The sequence below is a fragment of the Scyliorhinus canicula genome, chromosome 8 (assembly GCF_902713615.1).
Source record: "Scyliorhinus canicula chromosome 8, sScyCan1.1, whole genome shotgun sequence".
Taxonomy (NCBI): Eukaryota; Metazoa; Chordata; class Chondrichthyes; order Carcharhiniformes; family Scyliorhinidae; genus Scyliorhinus; species Scyliorhinus canicula.
This window is the reverse complement of record NC_052153.1, coordinates 179,731,498-179,751,291: the sequence shown is the minus strand read 5'-3', so window position 1 is coordinate 179,751,291 and position 19,794 is coordinate 179,731,498. Positions and strand designations below refer to the sequence as shown.

At 49.0% G+C, this 19,794-nt stretch overlaps 1 protein-coding gene across 2 annotated transcripts in view; it reads right to left on the bottom strand.

The window, feature by feature from the left end:
• Positions 1 to 19,430, bottom strand: part of LOC119970711 (15-hydroxyprostaglandin dehydrogenase [NAD(+)]-like) — a 77,078-nt gene extending 57,648 nt beyond the window's left edge. For both annotated transcript variants that reach the window (XM_038805772.1, XM_038805773.1), the window contains exons 1-4: positions 19,066 to 19,430; positions 16,650 to 16,773; positions 14,942 to 15,048; positions 11,047 to 11,143 (exon numbers count right to left, since the gene is read on the bottom strand). In XM_038805772.1, the coding sequence (XP_038661700.1) occupies positions 11,047 to 11,143; positions 14,942 to 15,048; positions 16,650 to 16,773; positions 19,066 to 19,203 (466 nt within the window). In that variant the 5' untranslated portion in view covers positions 19,204 to 19,430. The remainder of the gene's footprint in view (positions 1 to 11,046; positions 11,144 to 14,941; positions 15,049 to 16,649; positions 16,774 to 19,065) is intronic.
• Positions 19,431 to 19,794: the final 364 nt, after the last annotated feature.

Below are 19,794 nucleotides of genomic sequence, written 5' to 3'. Positions count from 1 at the left end.
GGAAGGAAGGTGGAGCTGTGGGCTTAAGTGGGCTTAAGTAGGGTGCGCTTTCCAAGGGCCGGTGCAGACTTGAGTTTTTCCAGCACTTTTTGTTCTGGTCCCAGCTCCTCGAAGCCCCTTGACAGAAATGGAGAGTTTTATCTGTTACCATTCCAGCAAATCTCATCTGCACTCTCTATTGCAGAGCTTTGCAAATCTGTAAAATGCGCCTCCGAATCCAAAAACAACAATGTTGAAGCAGAGATGACAGCTCGACAAGAATGACAAGCCACAGAGGATGTTTGTTTCTCTGGGAACAAGCTAAATTTGTTACTGACTTCAGCAAGAGGAAATTCAGAGGCAGCAAGATAATGCTTGAATGGCCTCAGTTTGCCGAACTTTTGAAACCTGTTGAGTCGATGTTCTTTCATCGGAGCTGGATAACGACACAAATGTAATAGGTTTTAAGCAGCGAGAGGAGGGAGGGTGCGATGGAAAAGAAAGATCTGCGATAACGTGAGGGACAGGAAAGATAAAATACCATAAACGTTGGTGTTGTAGGACCAATGGGAGTAGGGTAATGGAAAAAAGTCAAAAGATGTGCCTGGAGGAGATGTGAACGGCAATATCATGGACAGCTGCCGCTCAAAAGGGGAAAAAAAGGCAAGGGGGAAAGATAGAGAAAAAAACCAGAACCTATTTGGACAGCAGCTGTTCACCTTTCTGCCATTCGCACCTCTATTGGACACATCTTTGGTTTAGTTATTTGTCCCATGAACTGATTCTTTCATGGGATTGTGGGCATCGGTGGCAAGGCCATAATTTGTTGCCCATCCCTAATTGCCCACACCGTTCCAGATGGCAGTGGTACTAGGAACAGGCTGGAAAGGGGGAAATACACAAAGGCCAGAAACTGCCAAATGAGGCCCTGGCTGGAATCGATGTTGTCCATCTGCAATTGCACTGCGCTTATGTCAACACAGAGACGCATTACCACTATATTGTCTTTCTGATTGCCCACTCACAGTAGGTATCATGTTTACACAACACAATGGGCGTGACTCTCCATCCCGCTCTACCAGGTTTCTGGTGTGGCCCGCCTCCCCGGATTCTCTGCCTCGCCAGCCGGCCAATGGGGTTTCCCATTGTGGGCAGCCCCCACGCCGTCCGGAAAGCCCCTGGCTGCAGGCGCAACCGAGAATCTCGACAGCTGAGGACCCAGCCCCATGCTATGAATATGTAACTGGCTTCCAGACAGGAGGTGATTAACTTTGCAGTACAACAGACTACAAAGAAGCCATCTGATTTCCATAATGGGCTAATAGCTGGTCAGGCAAGAGGGTTTCAGAGGACAATGGATCTTGATTGAATCACCCTGGCTGAACAGGAGTATTCTGTTTATTCTCATTAATGAGTTTGAGTCTGGATGGAACAACAGAGCTCAGGCCATGTGTGGGCGTATACCTGTGGCTCAGTGCTAGCAGAACCGGTATAAACGAAGGAATATTGGAACATGTCTTCAGCGATGGCCTGGGAGTCTCCCAGGCACAATCAACGTGAAAAGAAGGGACCCTAGGCTCAAGCTTAGAGAAGACATCCACATCGGGGGAGAGGGGGGCATGTGGGTTGGGGAGTTTTCCTTGTGTCTGTGGATGGGGATTCCCTGGGGTGCATGTACATGGGGGGGGGGGGGGGGGACCTATCCTATTATCCTGAGATAGGGATGCCCTTCAAAAGGGTGCCCTGATCTCTGGAAAGCTGAAGTTGCTGGCGGCTGCCAGCGTGACGTCGTGGGACCTCCAGAATTTTCATCGACAAAGTGTGCTGCCTGCTGGCTCCACAGCCTGCTTTTCCCACCTAGTTGAAAATGAAAATGAAAATCGCTTATTGTCACAAGTAGGCTTCAAATGAAGTTACTGTGAAAAGCCCCTAGTCGCCACATTCCGCCGCCTGTTCAGGGAGGCTGGTACGGGAATTGAATCCTGCTGCTGGCCTGCCTTGGTCTGCTTTCAAAGCCAGCGATTTAGCCCTGTGCCAAACCAGCCCCAGTTGACACTTAGTCCAAAAAAAACCGGAAAATTCCTTCCGTTATCTTTGCTTTTCTCTCCACAGATGTTGCCTGGCCTGCTGAGTATTTCTAGCATCAGCAATATTTTGATTTTGTGTTGACGTCCAAATCAATTGTTTGCTTGACACAGCATTAACGACATAAGAAGTAGGCAGGATGCACAGTGGTTAGCCTCCCACCGCCAGGGACCCGGTTTTAAATCTAGTCTCGGATGACTGTGTGGAGTTTACACGGTACTCCGGTTTCCTCCCACAGCCCAAAGATGTGCAGTTTACGTGGATTGGCCGCGCTAAATTGTCCCTTAGTGTTCAACGGTTCGGTGCAGTTACTGGGTTACAGGGTTAGACTGGGGCGTGGATATAGATAGGGGGCTCTTTCACAGAGTCGGTGCAGACTCAATGGGCTGAAAGGCTTCCTTCTGGACTGCAGTGATTCTATGATTCTGTGTAGACTATACGACGCTTTGAGCCTGCTACGCAATTCAGTATGATCATAGTTGATATTGGGATTTCAACTCCATTTTACAGCCTACTCTCCGTATCCCTTAATTGCCTGAGACACTCGGTCCATCCCAGCCTTAAACATTTTCAACAATGGAGTATTCACAACCTTCTGGAGTAGAGAATTCCAAATATTCACAACTCTTTCAGTGAACTAATTTCTCCTTATTTCAGTCTTCACTGATTGGCCCATTATCCTGATACTGTTGCCCCTTGTTTTCGATCCCCCGTTTTTTAATATTCCACGATCTGCAGAAACAATCTCAGAGTCCACCCTACCAAGCCCTTTCAGAACTTTGTAGTTTTCAAAACGATTATCTCTCAGTCTTCTAAACACCAAAGAACATAAACCCAATTTTCTCATCCTAACAGAGGACAAGCCTCTCGTCCCAGGGACTAACCTGTTGAACCCTCACTGTCCCACCGTCAATGCAAACATATCCTTTCTTGAATTTGGAGATGAAAACTGCACATAGTATTCCAGATGCAATCTGACCAAAACCCGGTACAAATGTGGCAAGTCATATTTATTGCTGTACTCCAATATCCTTGCAATAAGTTGACCATGGAAGATCATCATGAAATTTTGCTCCAGGCCTATCTAATATGTGCTTCCCAAACAGGCGCTAAAAATTTGTCAACGCCCATTTTCCCTGACCCACCAGCAGTGGGCAAACCTTAAGCAGTCCAATTAACTACCTGATTGTAGCATTCAGCCAGGTGGGGCTCACACTGCTGGTTAAATGCTCCAAATGGGGCCTAGTGGAAAAGGTAGTCGGCCCCTCTCAAAAAGGAGCATCAATGACTGAAGGGAAGCAAGTACGCTGATTTGAACAAAGCACACGGAGCACCAGGGCTGACTGAGGGTGCCCAGGTTCATAGAGGTGGCACTGGAGACCTTGGTCATGGAAGTGGACAAGAGCACAGAGGTCATGTTTTGAGATGGAAGCCACAAAGCCATCAGGGGCCACACTCTGAAGGGAATGGGGACAGATGACCAGGGAGGTCAACCCGAGTATGGCTTCCACTGTGCAACAAGAATGTCAATTACCTCATCTGATTTGTCAAGGTCAGTTTTCCCGCCAATCCACTACCTACCACTCTGGCTATTAGCTCAGGTCTAATATTCAGGCACTCTAAACTCAGCCATCTTCCAACGATGCCAGTGTCTCGCACCTTCCTCTCACAGCCTCCACAAAGCTCCAGCTATTCAGTTGTGGCAGGCAAATCGCTCAAAAGCAGGCTGCACAATCACTGATACCCTTCTCTCTCTGCTACAGGACATGGTGACATGCAGCGGAATGGAGCACAGCAGAAATACTAGGGGACAAGACACCCCTGAGCCCTACCAAGAGGGTTATGCCATGCATCACGAATCTTGCTGGGAGATCATCCACAGTATTCAGCACAGCTGACAGCATCCAGCATGACTGTCTATTGCCACCTTATGCCACTTCTTAGCAATCAGTTCACCATCATCCTGCTATCCTGTTATGCAACAACATCTGCTGATGTTGATCATTGAACCCTCGTTTTCCATTACCCTGTTGCCCACTTCCATTGTCCTGACCTTGCCCATCTGATTTTGAGGTTTCAGATGCATGAGAGCTGTGGCCTGCCCAGCCACAACAACCTCAGGGGGAAGTGAGAGAGGAACCCCACCCTAAATGAGGAAGAAACTCCCTCACTTGATCTGACAGTCACAGGCAGAAGCTCAGATACTGGCACCATGGGAACGTTAGAGAACAGTATAGAGTGGAAATCTGCACAGTCACTAGGCATCGGTGGAGTGCAGCAAGGCCAGCGGGAAAAGATAGCTTGTGTGCCAGATCCCTGGAGGGCGAGTCTGCAGACGTGTTCTGCTTAGGAGATGCAGATGAGAAGTTTGATAGGGAGGCTTACAGGAGAATGCTAATGAGCTTGCGCAGCGAGATCCTGGATTTCAGGATGCGCTTGATGAGTCAGGTGCGTGGGCCTTATCTGAGCAGCCACCCCTCTGGTCCATCTTGGTGCGAATGACAAGTCTGCCTCAGGATGAAAGCACCATGGCTGTTGCCAGGGTAACTGTTATTCACCCACATAATGGTCTGCATGCTGACACACCAACTAAACACAGCCGGAATGGGAGCCCTCATGGCTCCCATGAGGGTTCCCTGTATACACCTCTGTATACAGCTCACAGCGCTGTTTGTCCTGCCATGGATGCTCCTGAGCAGTTCTCGCCAGCATATTCAGTTTTGAGATCCTGGACTGATTGTGTCTCTGGCTCTTTCTTCCTTATTACAAAATTACTTGGTTTCAACTTGTGGTGTCACAACTCTTCACAGTCGTGAGGGGCTGGTTTAGCTCACTCGGCTAAATCGCTGGCTTTTAAAGCAGACCAACCAGGCCAGCAGCACGGTTCGATTCCCGTACCAGCCTCCCCGGACAGGGGCCGGAATGTGGCGACTAGGGGCTTTTCACGGTAACTTCATTGAAGCCTACTCGTGACAATAAGCGATTTTCATTTCATTTCATTTCACTTGTTTGCTGGCAGCTACAAAATGGAGGAATCTCTCCTCTGTGATTTTGCAGCCCAAGCACAGATGTACCGGGCACATAAAATCAGTGTAAGTGCCAGGCTCAAGGCCTGCTGTCTGCCGCCACTTCCGGCGGGAGGACTCCAGCGTTCGTATTTAAAGGCGAGTCGCAGCCACCATTCCCAAACTAAAAGCAGGTCGCAGCAGGCATTCTTAAAGGCTGATCACGGCCATTGAGTGCTTCACTTGCAACCGGGAAAGCAGCAACCGATCGCTCCGCAACCCTCCCGACACCCGCCCGCGACCTCCAGTTTTAAATACTCTGCTCTAGATTGCTAGGACAGTGGGCTGGAGGTTTTCCTGGAGCAGGTTAGGAGATCTCAACCTCCATTGGTTCAAGCCATCAATGACCTTTGACTCTGGATCTACAGCAACGGGGCTGACTCCGAAATGGCACTCAGTTCATGGGCAATAAATGCTGGCCCTGCCAGCGACGCCCACATCCAATGAATTAATAAAACAAAAAAAGATAAATTATTGTTCCCTTTGAAATTTGGCATTCTTAGATCAGTCCTGATGTGTGTAAGGTAAAAAGCTTCGACAGTATGTCATTTCTTTTCAGCAGTCCTCTGTACTACCAACTGACTAAAGTCGCATATCCTCCAACTCACCATTCATAATGCAGTGAGAAGCTAGCTTGCATTTATAAAATAATGCAAAATGCCGATAGTATTTTAACTTTGAGCAGTTACAATAGTGCGTTGGCTTGAGAGCATGTTAGTTGTGACAAATTCACCAACATGCAAAATTATCAGAAACCACAGGCATTATTCTCTGGCCGTGTAGCGCCCGGCACCAATTCCGGACCCTCTAAACAGGGTTCGTGCCAGGCGCTGAACTGATTGCGATGATCCTGACCCGTGGCACCCGACATGATCTGGATCATGCCCCCGCCAGGCATGATGCAACCAGCATATTTAAATGAGTCTTAAAACTTATTTAAATATGTGCAGCCTAGTCGAAGCCAGAGTCTCCTGGCTCCCAGGGTTCACCAGCCCCACTGGCGCAGTGTGAGGCCGGCGCAAATCAACACTGGTCTCCTTCAATATGGACCATGCATGATGGCCATGCTAGGGGGGCTCAGAGATCATTGGGGCGCCCGAATGGTTGGGGACAAGACAGTGCTCGGGTGCCATGGTGGCAGTGCCAGGCGGTGTAGCCTATCGGGGTCATGGCGGGGAGCTTGAAGGGGTGTTTGAAGGGTGGGTATGAAGGGAGCTGGCTGAAAGGGGGAGGTGGCCTTAAAGTTTGGCAGCCCTCAGCGACCCCCTAGCCGGGTATGCTCACTTGAGGGGGGAGGGGAGGGAAGGGAGAAACACACCTTCATCTTCACTTTGGGATCCGGGTACCCATTATAAAGGATGCCCCGATCTCCGAGGAGCCGGTCTTGCTGGCATCTTTGGTTCCCCATTCCAGAAATAATGATAAATGTGGAACTCTCCAGTGAGAAACTTCCCAAGCTCCAAATAATTGACTAGTTGTGGGTGAATACCGGTCTCGATCCCACCCAAACACCCGATGGGAATCATCCCGCCAAACCCACCCAAAATAACATAAGTCATCTTTTGCGAACGTTTCGCCCCACAGCTTTTAAAGAGCTGCCCTACCTTGTGCATATTAGCTTCTGAGAAAGGCTATTTACCGATGGCGAAGATCTGAGTGCCAAGACACCACGTCAGCAAACACCATTGGACAGTGTTATATTTAGAACATTTCCTTCTCTTTGTCACTTAATGGATGGGGAAAGAAAACATCACAAAGTTTCCCTTGCAAAGTTTACCAATGACAACCAAAGGTTCATGATCACAGATTTCACTCTATCAGCGCTACAAATCTGATTAGAAAACTGAAGGAAACTCTCAGAAAATATGTTTCCTGAAAAATTGGAGGATGGGACAATGATTTGATTTGATTTATTATTGTGACATGTATTAGTATACAGTGAAAAGTATTGTTTCTTGCATGCTGTACAAACAATGCAAACCGTACATAGGGAAGGAAGGAGAGACTGCAGAATATAATGTTACAGTTATAGCAAGGTGTAGAGAAAAGATCAACTTAATACGAGGTAGGTCCATCCAAAAGTCTGATGGCAGCAGGGAAGAAGCAGTTCTTAAGTCGGTTGGTACGTGAGCTCAAACTTTGGTACCTTTTTCCTGACGGAAGAAGGTGGAAGAGAGTATGTCTGGGGTGCGTGGGGTCCTTAATTATGCTGGCTGCCTTTCTGAGGCAGCGGGAATTATAGACAGAGTCAATGGATGGGAGGCGGGTTTGCGTGATGGATTGGGCTACATTCAAGACCTTTTGTAGCTTCCTGCGGTCTTGGCCAGAGCAGGCTCCATATCAAGCTGTGATACAACCAGAAATAATGCTTTCTATGGTGCATCTGTAGAAGTTGATGAGGGTCAAAGCTGACATGCCAAATTTCCTTAGTCATCTGAGAAAGTAGAGTTGTTGGTGGGCTTTCTTAACTATAGTGTCGGCATGGGGGGACCAGGACAGGCTGTTGGTGATCTGTACACCTAAAAACTTGTCGACTTAAACCCATCGCTATTAAAATGATCTTTAAACGTCCAGAAACCCATGGTTAATTCTACATAAAATGTGATGTTGAGTGTAATGCTGTCATAAATATTACTGATACAAAGTGACGAGAAGCATTGAAAATATTTTAAGTCTTGAAACCTCTGGCAATACGTGACAGATCATGCTTCATTCACCGAGAGAATAGACAGAAAGATGTTTTGAACTGATCCCTTCTTCAGAACACAATGATTTGCATTCCTGTCACAACCTCAGAATGTGTCAGACAGCAAAGTATAGTTGTCGTCCTGACACTGTTCATTTTTAAAATTGTTCCAATTAAGGGGCAATTTAGCATGGCCAATCCATCTACCCCTGCGCATCTTTTGGGTTGTGGGGGTGAGACCCACGCAGACACGGGGAGAACGTGAAAACTCCACACGGACAGAGACCAGAGGCTGGGTTTAAACCCGGGTCCTTGGCGGCGTCAGACAGCAGTGCTAACCACTGCGACACCGTGTAGACACTGTTCTAATGTGGGAAATTCAGCAGCCAATTTGCACTTAGCAAGCTTCCAGAATCAGCAATCTGATAATGGGCGGCACGGTGGAAAACACTGCTCTCACAGTGCCAGGGACCAAGGTTCAATTCCAACATGGAGTGGCTGTCTGTGTGGAGTTTGCACCTTCTCTCTGTATTTGCGTGGGTTTCCCACAGGTGCTCCTGTTTCCTCCCACAGTCTAAAGATGTGCAGGATAGGTGGATTGGCCATGATCAACGCACGGGGTTGCAGAAGGGAGTGGACCTGGGTAGGGTGCTCTTTTGGAGGGCCGGTGCAGACTCGATGAGTTGAACGGACTCCTTCTGCAATGTAGGGATTCCATGTATTCTAGATCATCTGTTTTGTTTAAAACGTGATGTTGGTTGCTGGATAAATATTGGTCAGGATAAAGGTAAGGGTTTGGATTCACCCACCGCTGTCGGGATTCTCCGTTGTGATGGTAGCACACCCACGTCGGGGGATTTCCCGACAGCGTGGGGCTACCCACAACGTGAAACCCCGGCCGGGATTCTCCAAAATCCCGGCCAAGTGTTGATGCTGGAGTAAACACCGGAGTGTTTCATGCTGGCGTCAACGGGCTTCAGTGGGCCACAGGACGCCAGTGCGGCGGTGGAGTGCTGCACGCTGCTCCGGCGGCAATATGCAGCCCTGCACTGCTGCCGCGTGTCTGCGCATGCGCGTGGTGGCCGTTTCAGCCCCGGTGCATGCGCGTGGTGGCTATTTCCGCGCAAGCGCCACGCAACATGCCGAAGCCACACAGCAGGCCGGCGCGGAAGGAGGTGGGCCCCCTTCAGAATGCGCACACCCGCCGATCGGTAGCCCCGATCACGGGCCTGGTCATCGTGCAGCCCCCACTCCTCCCCCACAGGAAGGAAGGAAGGAGCCTGCAATACGGCTGCTCTCCACGTTTTGTCTGCAGCTTTTTAAAATTATTTGATTTCAGACTGTCTTTGTTTCCTTGAGTAGATCTCTCGCCATCTTAAGAGACTCACACATGCTTTTAATTTATTTTGATTAACCTGTAACTATTTTCTTTCAAGTAATGAATCAATCAATTCTATTCACTTTGGGTTGAATTTTTCTCAATATTCGGAGGCCTCTTTCAGTGCACAAGTGGCCAGGCTGAGTTCTTTTTGAGGAAATCCAGTTTTCCCCCAGCATTCCTCAACCTGCGCTATTTTCCTTTGGTTAGGAATACCTTTTGCGCAGAACAAAGACCCACCCCATTGATGTTGGGTTCCCCATTTTAAATGGAGGACAAAAGTCCAATATCCTCCAGCACACCATTTCCACCTGGCGTGGAGTGTTTTGGAAGCCAGATTTGAGAGTTCATGAAGAAAATACTCAGCCTGCTGAGGAGTCAGAATCTTTCTGAAAGGCAGCTGTAAAATCTTTTCACACCTTCACGTATTATTAGTTGCTATATTGTAATGTAGAATTCTTTTTCATGCAGTGCTTCATCGTAAGGGATCACTCCTTTAAAGGTACGTCGATCCTCATTGAAGTACTTTTCTGATGGAGAAAGTATAATAGCGCAGCAAAAAAAATGTTACAGGATATCCTGCCAACGTGCGCTGCCACTTTTTTTAATGTGATTTAAATTGAGCGATAGCTATGGCTGTTCAAAACACAAGTGCTTTTGACACTTGGAAAAATAAATCTAACCAACTGCTCCTCTCCATGATTGGCAGGCTCTCTGCTTTGAAATAGAAATGAGCGCCTTTTGTATTTGCCATCTCAAAGAGTACTCTACCATTTAGACAGCTGCTGCCATTGTGAGGGGTGATGTTTAGGAGGACTTTATACAATCTAGGAGCTATGCTGTTGTCAACGAGAAGCAAGGCAGGTCTTCTGACCAACCCACCTCCACACCTGCACTGGTTCGCAGCTCGCAAACAGCACCGTGAAATGGCCCAACTCAATAAATGCCCTGCCAAGAGGAAAGTCCAGCCTGAATTCATCTCTGTGCAACATGTTTAAATTTTTAGGCTTCACCCAATTCCATTGAAGCTTTGGCCTGAATTTCAGCTTTTGATGCTGTGGAGCTCTGTCTTGGACATTACATAATTTTTTGTCTCCACCGTGATGCTTATTTTTCTAGACAGGTTCCATCTTAAAACCTGGTTTCTAAGGTTTCACAGCGGCAGCAAAGGCTCTGCTCCTACTATGCTTCACGAATACAAATCTGAAAGTCTGCATGTGCTCAACCTGCACTTATCGAAGTAGAGAGCGTTGAACACTCTGAAAGAAAGAATCCATAGAATCCCTATAATGCAGAAAACAGTCATTTGGCTCATTGAGTCTGTGCCGACCCTCTGAAAGAGCATCCTACCTATGCCCACTCCCCCTCGCCCTGTCCCTGTAACCCCACCTAACCTATACATCCTTGGACTGTGGGAGGAAACCCACACAGACACTGGGAGAAAGTGCAAGCACCGAACAGTCACCCAAGGCCAGAATTGATCCCGGGTCCCTGGCGCTGTGAGGCAGCAGTGTTAATTACTGTGCCCGCCCTCCCCAGTGACACGCTACCGAATAAATTCCACATGCCAATTCCTCTTCCACGATCCTGCAATCATCCATTAAAATGTGTAGGAAATTGCAGGTTGGGTCTGAGGGTCACGGGGGGGGAGAGAACCGAAATTTGGGATTTTTACCCCAACGTCATTACACTTGCCACCAATGCAATTCTTTTCCCCTGGACAAACAACTCTTCACTCAATGACAAAGTACACCATTCTTTGTAACGTTTCAGCAGAATTGTGTCCCTGCTAAATAAACTGCCTCGACAGCGGCATTTCTGTTGTGAGGGAAACATCAGAGATGCTTTCTTACCTGCTAAAGATGACATGTTCACAATAACTCCTCCTTTTCCACCATTCTCTCGGCTCATGTAGTCCAGAGCTATGTATGTCCCTCTTATCACCGAGATCTGGCATTTAGAAAGTACAACTTATTTTAAATCCGCTCAGTTACTTGCTGATAAAGTGCAAGTCTGGCTCAGGTAGTCAGTGATGAGATGGATTCCCCCATTAATCTTTGACGGAGACAATTAATTCCGAACTGTGACACGTGTGACCCTGCTGGAATCAGGTGTGGGGAATATAGGGTGGCATGATTGATTGATTGGTTGATTGGTTGGCAGGTGGCCAATGAATGGGCCCAAAAGGCCATACTCTGCCCGGTAACAGCCAGGACAGGCTGCAAACAAAGACCAGAACTTGTTACTCTATCTCCAGAAAGGCTGTGACTGCTATAGTTCTGAAGTTGCAGAGAATCTGGATGAATGAAACTACAGAGAAGACCATTACAGGCTTCAGAGACTTTAACTTGTAAGTTTTCTGTGAAGGAATGTGTGCTTAAAAACCATCATCTAGGGCAGCACGGTGGCCTAGTGGTTAGCACAACCGCCTCACGGCGCTGAGGTCCCAGGTTCGATCCCGGCTCTGGGTCACTGTCCGTGTGGAGTTTGCACGTTCTCCCCGTGTCTGCGTGGGTTTCACCCCCACAACCCAAAAATGTGCAGAGTAGGTGGATTGGCCACGCTAAATTGCCCCTTAATAGGAAAAAATAATTGGCTAATCTAAATTTAAAAAAAAAAAACCATCATCTGAAACAAATATTCTTTTTCCTTTTGCTTTTTATTTTAACCCTTTCCACCCCTCTGTGACTGTCTGTCTTGTGTGTGTAAAAAAGGGTAGAGGGGGCAAGTTAAAGTGGCGAGTTTGGAATTAGTTTATAGTTAACCAGTTGTATTTGCTGCATATTTCATTATAGTTCTTGTTATAAATAAACAGTAATTGTGTTTAAACTTACAAACCTGGTGACTGTAATTATTGGGCAGCCAAGGATCAAAGACTTTGGATATTGGTTTTTAAGAATTATTGGTTAATGATTCTGGGACACGTGGGGCTGAGATTGACTGAGCATTAACCCAGGGTATCGTCATACCGCCCATACTATTCAGGGTATTTTGCATCTCAAATTAGTTCAAATTTAGCTGTCTTTACTTTGGCGGTGCTTTTCTGTTTATTTAAGACGTTTTCTAATCATCATCATACTACCAGCTGTTACCTCGATGCCAACTTTTTACAATGACAGCAATACTGTGGACTCAACTCCTATGTGGCAACAGCTCGCTGCGAGCATGAGATTCTCCACAGTTTGTGTCATGCACAATTCCACTCGAGCCAAGCTTAGAATCATAAAATCCCGACAGCACAGAAGGAGGCCAATCGGTCCATCGAGCCTGCACTGACCCTCTGAAAGAGCACACTTCCCCACCCTATCCCCATAACCCCACCTAGGGGCAATTTAGTAAGGCCAATTCACTTAACCTGTACATTTTTGGACTGTGGGAAGAAACCGGTGCACTCAGAGAAAACACACACAGACACAAAAATAATGTGCAAACTCCACACAGACACCCAAGGTTGGAATTGACCCCGGTCTGTGGCGCTGTGAGGCAGCAGTGCTAACCACTTTAAATGTGGAGAGACAAACAGAGGGAATATTTCGGGCCATAGATCATAGAATTTACAGTGCAGAAGGAGGCCATTCAGCCCATCGTGTCTGTATCGGCCCTTGGAAAGAGCAGCCTACTTAAACCCACATCTCCATTCTACCCAGTAACCTCATCTAAACTTTTTGGACACGAAGGGCAATTTAGCATGGCCAATCCACCTAACTTGCACGTCTTTGGATTGTGGGAGGAAACCGGAGCACCCGGAGGAAACCCATGCAGACATGGGGAGAGAGTGCAAATTCCACACAGCCAGTGGCCCAAGCCTAGAACTGAACATGGGACCCTGGAGCTGTGAAGCAACTATACTAACCACTGTGCTACCGTGACCCTGTCATCAAAAATGTATTAAGTTTTAACCAAGGGTGGGTCAGTGAAAGGGTCAGAGACTGGAGCGGTTGAATAACAGGAGTGTTAGTATTCTGGGGACCAAAGGGTAGATGTAAGCACATCTTCTGTTTCTTTCCTTGTTCCAACACCCATAATTTTGACCTCGGAAGACATAATTTCTGTCATTCAATCTCTCCTGCCTTCCACTTTATCACAGATCTTTCGTTTGCTCATTGTCCCACCGAGCAAAAACCCATTACATCTCCAATTTGTGCTAGTTCTGATGAAAGGCCATAGATCTGAAACGTGAACAGGTGCTCTGTTCACCTCTCTTCGCAGTCCTGCAGAGTATTTCCCGCATTTTCTGTTTATCTTTCAAGTTTGCAGCATCCCCATGATTTTGCTTTTCGAGGCTTAAAATGTGCCAGCTGGTACTTTTTGGAAGGGTGATATAGAACCTCAAAGAGTGTTTAAGCAACGCCGTGACCACAAAGCCAACTGCACTTCTCACAATGTTAAAATGTGGCTGTCTGCAATTGCAGCTTGCGAGCATGAGTGAGTACTGCCCGTCCTGGGTGACCAAAATTCAGTACGCAATAAGGCAAAGTACCAGGGGAGGGAGGAATCATCCCCAGTAAATATCACAGGGACCGAGCAGCTATATAGTAGAGGTAACTCTGGACACAAACAGTTGACAAAACAGTGGCATGAAAAGTAAGTCAATGAAGCAACAATTTTCATCCGAGAATTAACTGATCCTGAACTTTGCTTGAGGTGTAAATTTGTTGCATGTTGATAGAATGCTTTTTTAAAGAATTGATTTCTGGGCTGTGGCTCATCTGGATTCTCTAGTTCATCTCTAGTTACCCTTGAGCTGCCTTCTTGAGCCGCTGCAGTCACTGTGGTATAGGTACATTCACAGTACTTCTAGGGAGAGAGTTCCAGGATTTTGACCCAGCGGCAGTGAAAGATAGGCAATATATTTCCAAATCAGGATGGTGAGCAGCTTGGCGGGGAACTTGCGGGTGGTGGTGTTCCCTTGTGTCAATTACTCTTGTCCTTCTAGACGGTAGCAGTTGTGGATTTGGAAGACACTGTCTGAAGGAACCTTGGTGAGTTCCTGCAGTGAATCTTGCAGATGATAAACACGGCTGCTGCTGTCCGTTGGTAGTGGAGGGAGTGAATGTTTGTGGAATGGCTCCCAATCAAGCAGGTTGCTTTTTCCTGAAGTGAGTTGAGCTCCTTGAGTGTCTTGGGGCTGCACTTATCCAGACAAGTAGAGAGTATTCCATTACACTCCTGACTTGTGCCTCGCAGATGGCGGACAGGCTTTGGGGAATCAGGAGGTGAGTTATTTGCCACAGGATTCCTAGCCTTTGACCTGCTCCGGTAGCCATAGTATTTATATGGCTAGTCCAGTTCAGTTTTTGGTCAATAGTAAGCCTGAGAATGTTGACTGTGGGGGATTCAGCAATTATTTTAAATATTATTGCCTCACACTTGTGTGACATGACTGTTACTTGCCATTGGTCAGCCCAAGCCTGGATATTATACTCAGAATTATCAATCACACAGCATGGAGAGTAGCCAGCATTAATTCAGTGGCGTAGTTCCCAAAAAAAACTGTCTTTGAAATTCAGCACCACCTTGTATTATGAGGACTGAAATTTACTCTCAGTCATAAATAACAAGAGAATTATCCATTTAAACTAGTCCATGACATACCCCAAAACAACAGGATACGGGACTAAAAATACAATCACTGCAATTTAGAAGCCATTATGAGGACTTAGAAAGTAAAGATTGGTTTCTGCTTTATCAACCAGGGATAATGATAACTGTGAGCTCACAGTGTACTCAAGACCTATCTTTTCTTACCAAATTGACGGTGATTGTTTGCTCCCATTTGTTCTCATTGTTTATGCCAGCATTGTTACACACTATATCCAAACTTCCAAAGAAATCCTTTGTCTTCTGAAAGGCACCTAAACGCAAGACAGAAATCACAGAATAATACAACACAGGAGTATGTGCCAGCGTTTTCAACATGAAATTCTGCACATCCCATTGCCCCATTCTCCTGCCCTTTCCCCCTATCACTCCACTATATTTATCCTATTGGCATTTGAAAGTTACTACTGTACTTAATTTGACTCCACCACATGATCAAGCAGTGCATTCCAAATCCGACACAATTTGTTGCCACATTGGGTAAAAAGCCAGGAAGATCCCAGTGTCGCCTCTTTTTTGAGGAAGGCTCACGACCTTAGGTGCCAGGAACTTAACTGGATAGCAGCAGGCCTTGTCCCCATGATGATAGACCCCCAGGGTTGGTGCCAGCAAATCAGAGGTGGGGTGCTCTCCATTGTCTGGCCGCTACTGGGGAGGTGGCGGCAGCGGCTGGTTCTACAACCTCCCGTGGCCTCAATTCGAGGAGGGACGCAGTGATGGTGGCAGAGGGGGACTGGTGAGCAGCAAGGGCAGGGAGGGGTAGATATCAGTGGCCACCCTCTCTTCTCATGCCGGGTCACTCGATTAGGCACTTAGAGACTGAGCTTGGTGTTAGGGCTCTCCCATGGTGAGTACTTGCCTGCTACCAGTGCCAGGGGGGTGAGGCCCTTAAGTGTGCACCACTGGTGGGGGGAGGGGGGGGGGGGGCGGTGTTTTTTCTTTGAAAAGTGTTGTAATGTAGGAAACGTAGCTGCGAAATCGCACTCATGTGAATTCCCACAAACAGCATTACGATAATGGTCATATAATATATTTTTGTGAGGTTAATTGAGGGATAAATATTGGCCAGGACACTAGGGATAACTCCCCAGCTCTTCTGCAAAATAACGTCTGGTCTGAGGGAGCAGACAGCCCACGGTTTAATTTCTCATCCAAATGACTACACCTTTTGTGCCGCATTCATAGAATTTACAGTGCAGAAGGGGGCCATCCGGCCCATCGAGTCGGCACTGGCTCTTGGAAAGAGCACCCTACTTAAGCCCACGCATCCACCCTGTCCCTGTAACCCAGTAACCCCACACAATCACTTTGGACACGAAGGGCAATTTATCATGGCCAATCCATGATAAATTCGGACTGTGGGAGGAAACCGGAGCGCCCGGAGGAAACCCACGCAGACGTGGGGACAATGTGCAGACTCCACACAGACAGTGGCCCAAGACCGGAATCGAACCTGGGACCCTGGAGCTGTGAAGCAACTGTGCTAACCACTGTGCTACTGCGCTGCCGCATTGTAACATCAGCTTTGATATTTGTGCTCAAGCCCTGGAGTGGTGTTTCAGCCCAGAATTGCAATTCAGATGCAAGTGCACTCCAAATCAGCCAGAGCTGACACCTCAGTAATTTTAAATGGATGGAAATAAAGAGGGAGTCCTTCGACATGAATGTTTCACATCCATGAGATTACATTTGGTCGATGTACTGATATCTTGGATGTGTGTGTGTGTATATTTGAAATTTAGCAAAGGATATGTTAATGACATACTGAATCAATAACGTATACACAATTATAAATCCAATACACTGCAGAGAATCATGTTAAAATCTACACACTGCTTTATCCTGATCCACTTACCTTTTAACTGTTCCTCTGATCCCACATTGCATGTGATGAACAAACTGTTAGCAGCACCAAACTCCTCATCCAATGCCTTCTTGCAGTCTTCCCCGATACTTTTATTCGAATCCACAAGAGCCACCTAGTCATAGAAAGGTATGCAGCAGCGAGGTGAGAACAGGGGCGGGGGTGTGAGAAGCAAGGGTGAGGAGGGAGGAGAAGTGGGGGGAAGGAGGGAGGGGTGATGGGGAGGAGGGAGGGAGAAGTAGTGGGAGGAGGAGTGAGCGAGGTGGGCGCCAGAGAGGTGCACAGGGCGAGCGAGGGGAGGGGGGAAAGGGCATGAGACGAGTGTGATGGGGGTGTGAGGGGGGTATGAAGGGGTGGAGCGGTGTGAGGGAGAGGGTTAGAGGGTTATGAGAGGGAGGTGGTAGAGGGTTGTGAGGGGGAGGGGGTACAGGGTTGTGAGGGGGTGAGGGTTGTGAGGGGAAAAGGAGGTTTTGGTGGAGGGGTGTGAGGGGGATTTGAGGCAGGGAGGTTTGAGGCATGGAGGGGGTGGGAGTGAGGGGAAGCAGGGAGCAAGGGGGGATAAGGGGGAGCAAGGGGGGGATAAGGGGGAGCGAGGGGGGGAATAAGGGGGAGCAAGGGGGGAATAATGGGGAGCGAGGGGAAATAAGGGGGAGTGAGGGGGAATAAGGGGGAGTGAGGGGGAATAAGGAGGAGTGAGGGAATAAGGGGGAGTGAGGGGGAGTGAGGGGGAATAAGGGGGAGCAAGGGGGGAATAAGGGGGAGCAGGGGAATAGGGGGAGCACGGGGGGTAATAAGGGGGAGTGAGTGGGCAATAAGGGGGAGTGTGGGGATTCAGGGGAGGGTTGTGGGGGCGAGAGAGTGAGAGAGGGGGAGTGAGGCAGGTGGAGGAGTGAAGGGAGAGTGGAGTGGGGTGAGCAGGGAAGGGGATGGAGAGTGAAGGGGATGAGGAGTGAAGGGGGATGGTGAGTGAGGGTGAGAGGAATGAGAGTGAGAGGGGAATGAGGGTGAGAGGGGAATGAGAGTGAGGGGAATGAGTGAAGGAGATGGGAAATGAGGGTGAGTGAAGGGGGTGGGGAGTGAAGGGGATGGGAGTGAAGGGGATGGGGGTGAAGGGGGTGGGGGTGAAGGGGATGTGAGTGAAGGGGATGGGAGTGAAGAGGATGGAGGTGAAGGGAATGGGGAGTGAAGGGGATGAGGAGTAAAGGGGATGAGGAGTAAAGGGGATGAGGAGTGAAGGGGATGGGGGGTGAAGGGGATGGGGAGTGAAGGGGATGGGGAGTGAAGGGGATGGGGTGAAGGGGATGGCGAGTGAAGGGGATGGCGAGTGAAGGGGATGGCGAGTGAAGGGGGTGGGGGGTGAAGGGGATGGGAGTGAAGGGGATGGGAGTGAAGGGGATGGGGTGAAGGGGATGGGGTGAAGGGGATGGGGGGTGAAGGGGATGGGGGGTGAAGGGGATGGGGGGTGAAGGGGATGGGGAGTGAAGGGGATGGGGTGAAGGGATGGGGTGAAGGGGATGGGGTGAAGGGGATGGGAGTGAAGGGGATGGGGGGTGAAGGGGATGGGGTAAAGGGGATGGGGGGTGAAGTGGATGGGAGTGAAGGGATGGGGGTGAAGGGGATGGGGGTGAAGGGGATGGGAGTGAAGGGGATGGGGTTGAAGGGGATGGGGGGTGAAGGGGATGGGGAGTGAAGGGGATGGGGAGTGAAGGGGATGGGGTGAAGGGGATGGGGAGTGAAGGGGATGGCGAGAGAAGGAGATGGGGAGTGAAGGGGATGGGAGTGAAGGGGATGGGAGTGAAGGGGATGGGGGGTGAAGGGGATGGGGGTGAAGGGGATGGGGAGTGAAGGGGATGGGGAGTGAAGGAGATGGGGAGTGAAGGGGATGGGGTGAAGGGGATGGGGGTGAAGGGGATGGGGGTGAAGGGGATGGGGGGGTGAAGGGGATGGGGAGTGAAGGGGATGGGGAGTGATGGGGATGGGGGGTGAAGGGGATGGGGGTGAAGGGGATGGGGGGTGAAGGGGATGGGAGTGAAGGGATGGGGGTGAAGGGGATGGGGATGAAGGGGATGGGAGTGAAGGGGATGGGAGTGAGGGGGATGGGGAGTGAAGGGGATGGGGATGAAGGGGATGGGGAGTGAAGGGGATGTGGAGTGAAGGGGATGGGAGTGAAGGGGATGGGGAGTGAAGGGGATGGGGGTGAAGGGATGGGAGTGAAGGGGATGGGGAGTGAAGGGGATGGGGTGAGGGTCATAGGAGGATGAGGGCGAGAGGGGGTGTAAGGGGGAGAGGGGAGTGCGGAGCAGGCGAGGGATGATCGCGAAAGCGGGAGAGAGAATTGTTTTAAAAAATGACATTTAACAAGACAGAGCATTAACCTCGGCTTCTTTCAGTTCCAGCTTGTTTGTACCTTTGCGCCGTGTCTGAGGAGAGCTTCAGTGAACGACCTGCCGATGCCCTGAGCCGCTCCTGTCACCAGGGCCACCTTGCCAGTCAGGTCGATCTGGGTGTCCCCGGGAACTGCGGGCTCCTCCCGCCTGCCTTCCATCCAGACCCAGCACAGACCGAGCAGCGCAGCGCCCAGCTTCCCCGTGGCAGCGCGCGAGGGAGGGAGGCTGTCACTGAGCAAACTTCAACAACTTCTTTCCCTCTCTGTCGCGCAGTGTTTGCTCTCCTCAGCTTCCCCCATTGTTTGCGTCACGTGCAGTGCAAACACTTGATCAGTGTCGGGAGGTAACAGGCAGCGTGAATGTCACTGCCCAGCCCTCCAAAATCACTGCTCCCTCCCTCCACTGTGCAACCTGGACCCTGGTTCACCACGCACCATCCCCCATTTCTCTCCCTCTGTGTCAGCCAGCCCGCGAGTGAAATAGTCAACCGTGCAGCAACTTAATACAACTGCAATAATGACATTGGAGCGAGCTCGTCCAAAATCTGATTAAAAAGAGCGATGTTAAGACACGCAAGCTGGAGAGTTCTGTCACTGTAAGGAATTCCATTCACCAATCTCTCTGGCTATAAAGGGTGTGCATGTTTTTCCAGCATATTCTCTTATAGCACCTTTTAAAAAAATCTTTCAGGGACGAGTGTTGCTGGCAAGGCTAACATTAATTGCCCGTCCCTAATTGCCCCTGAGAAG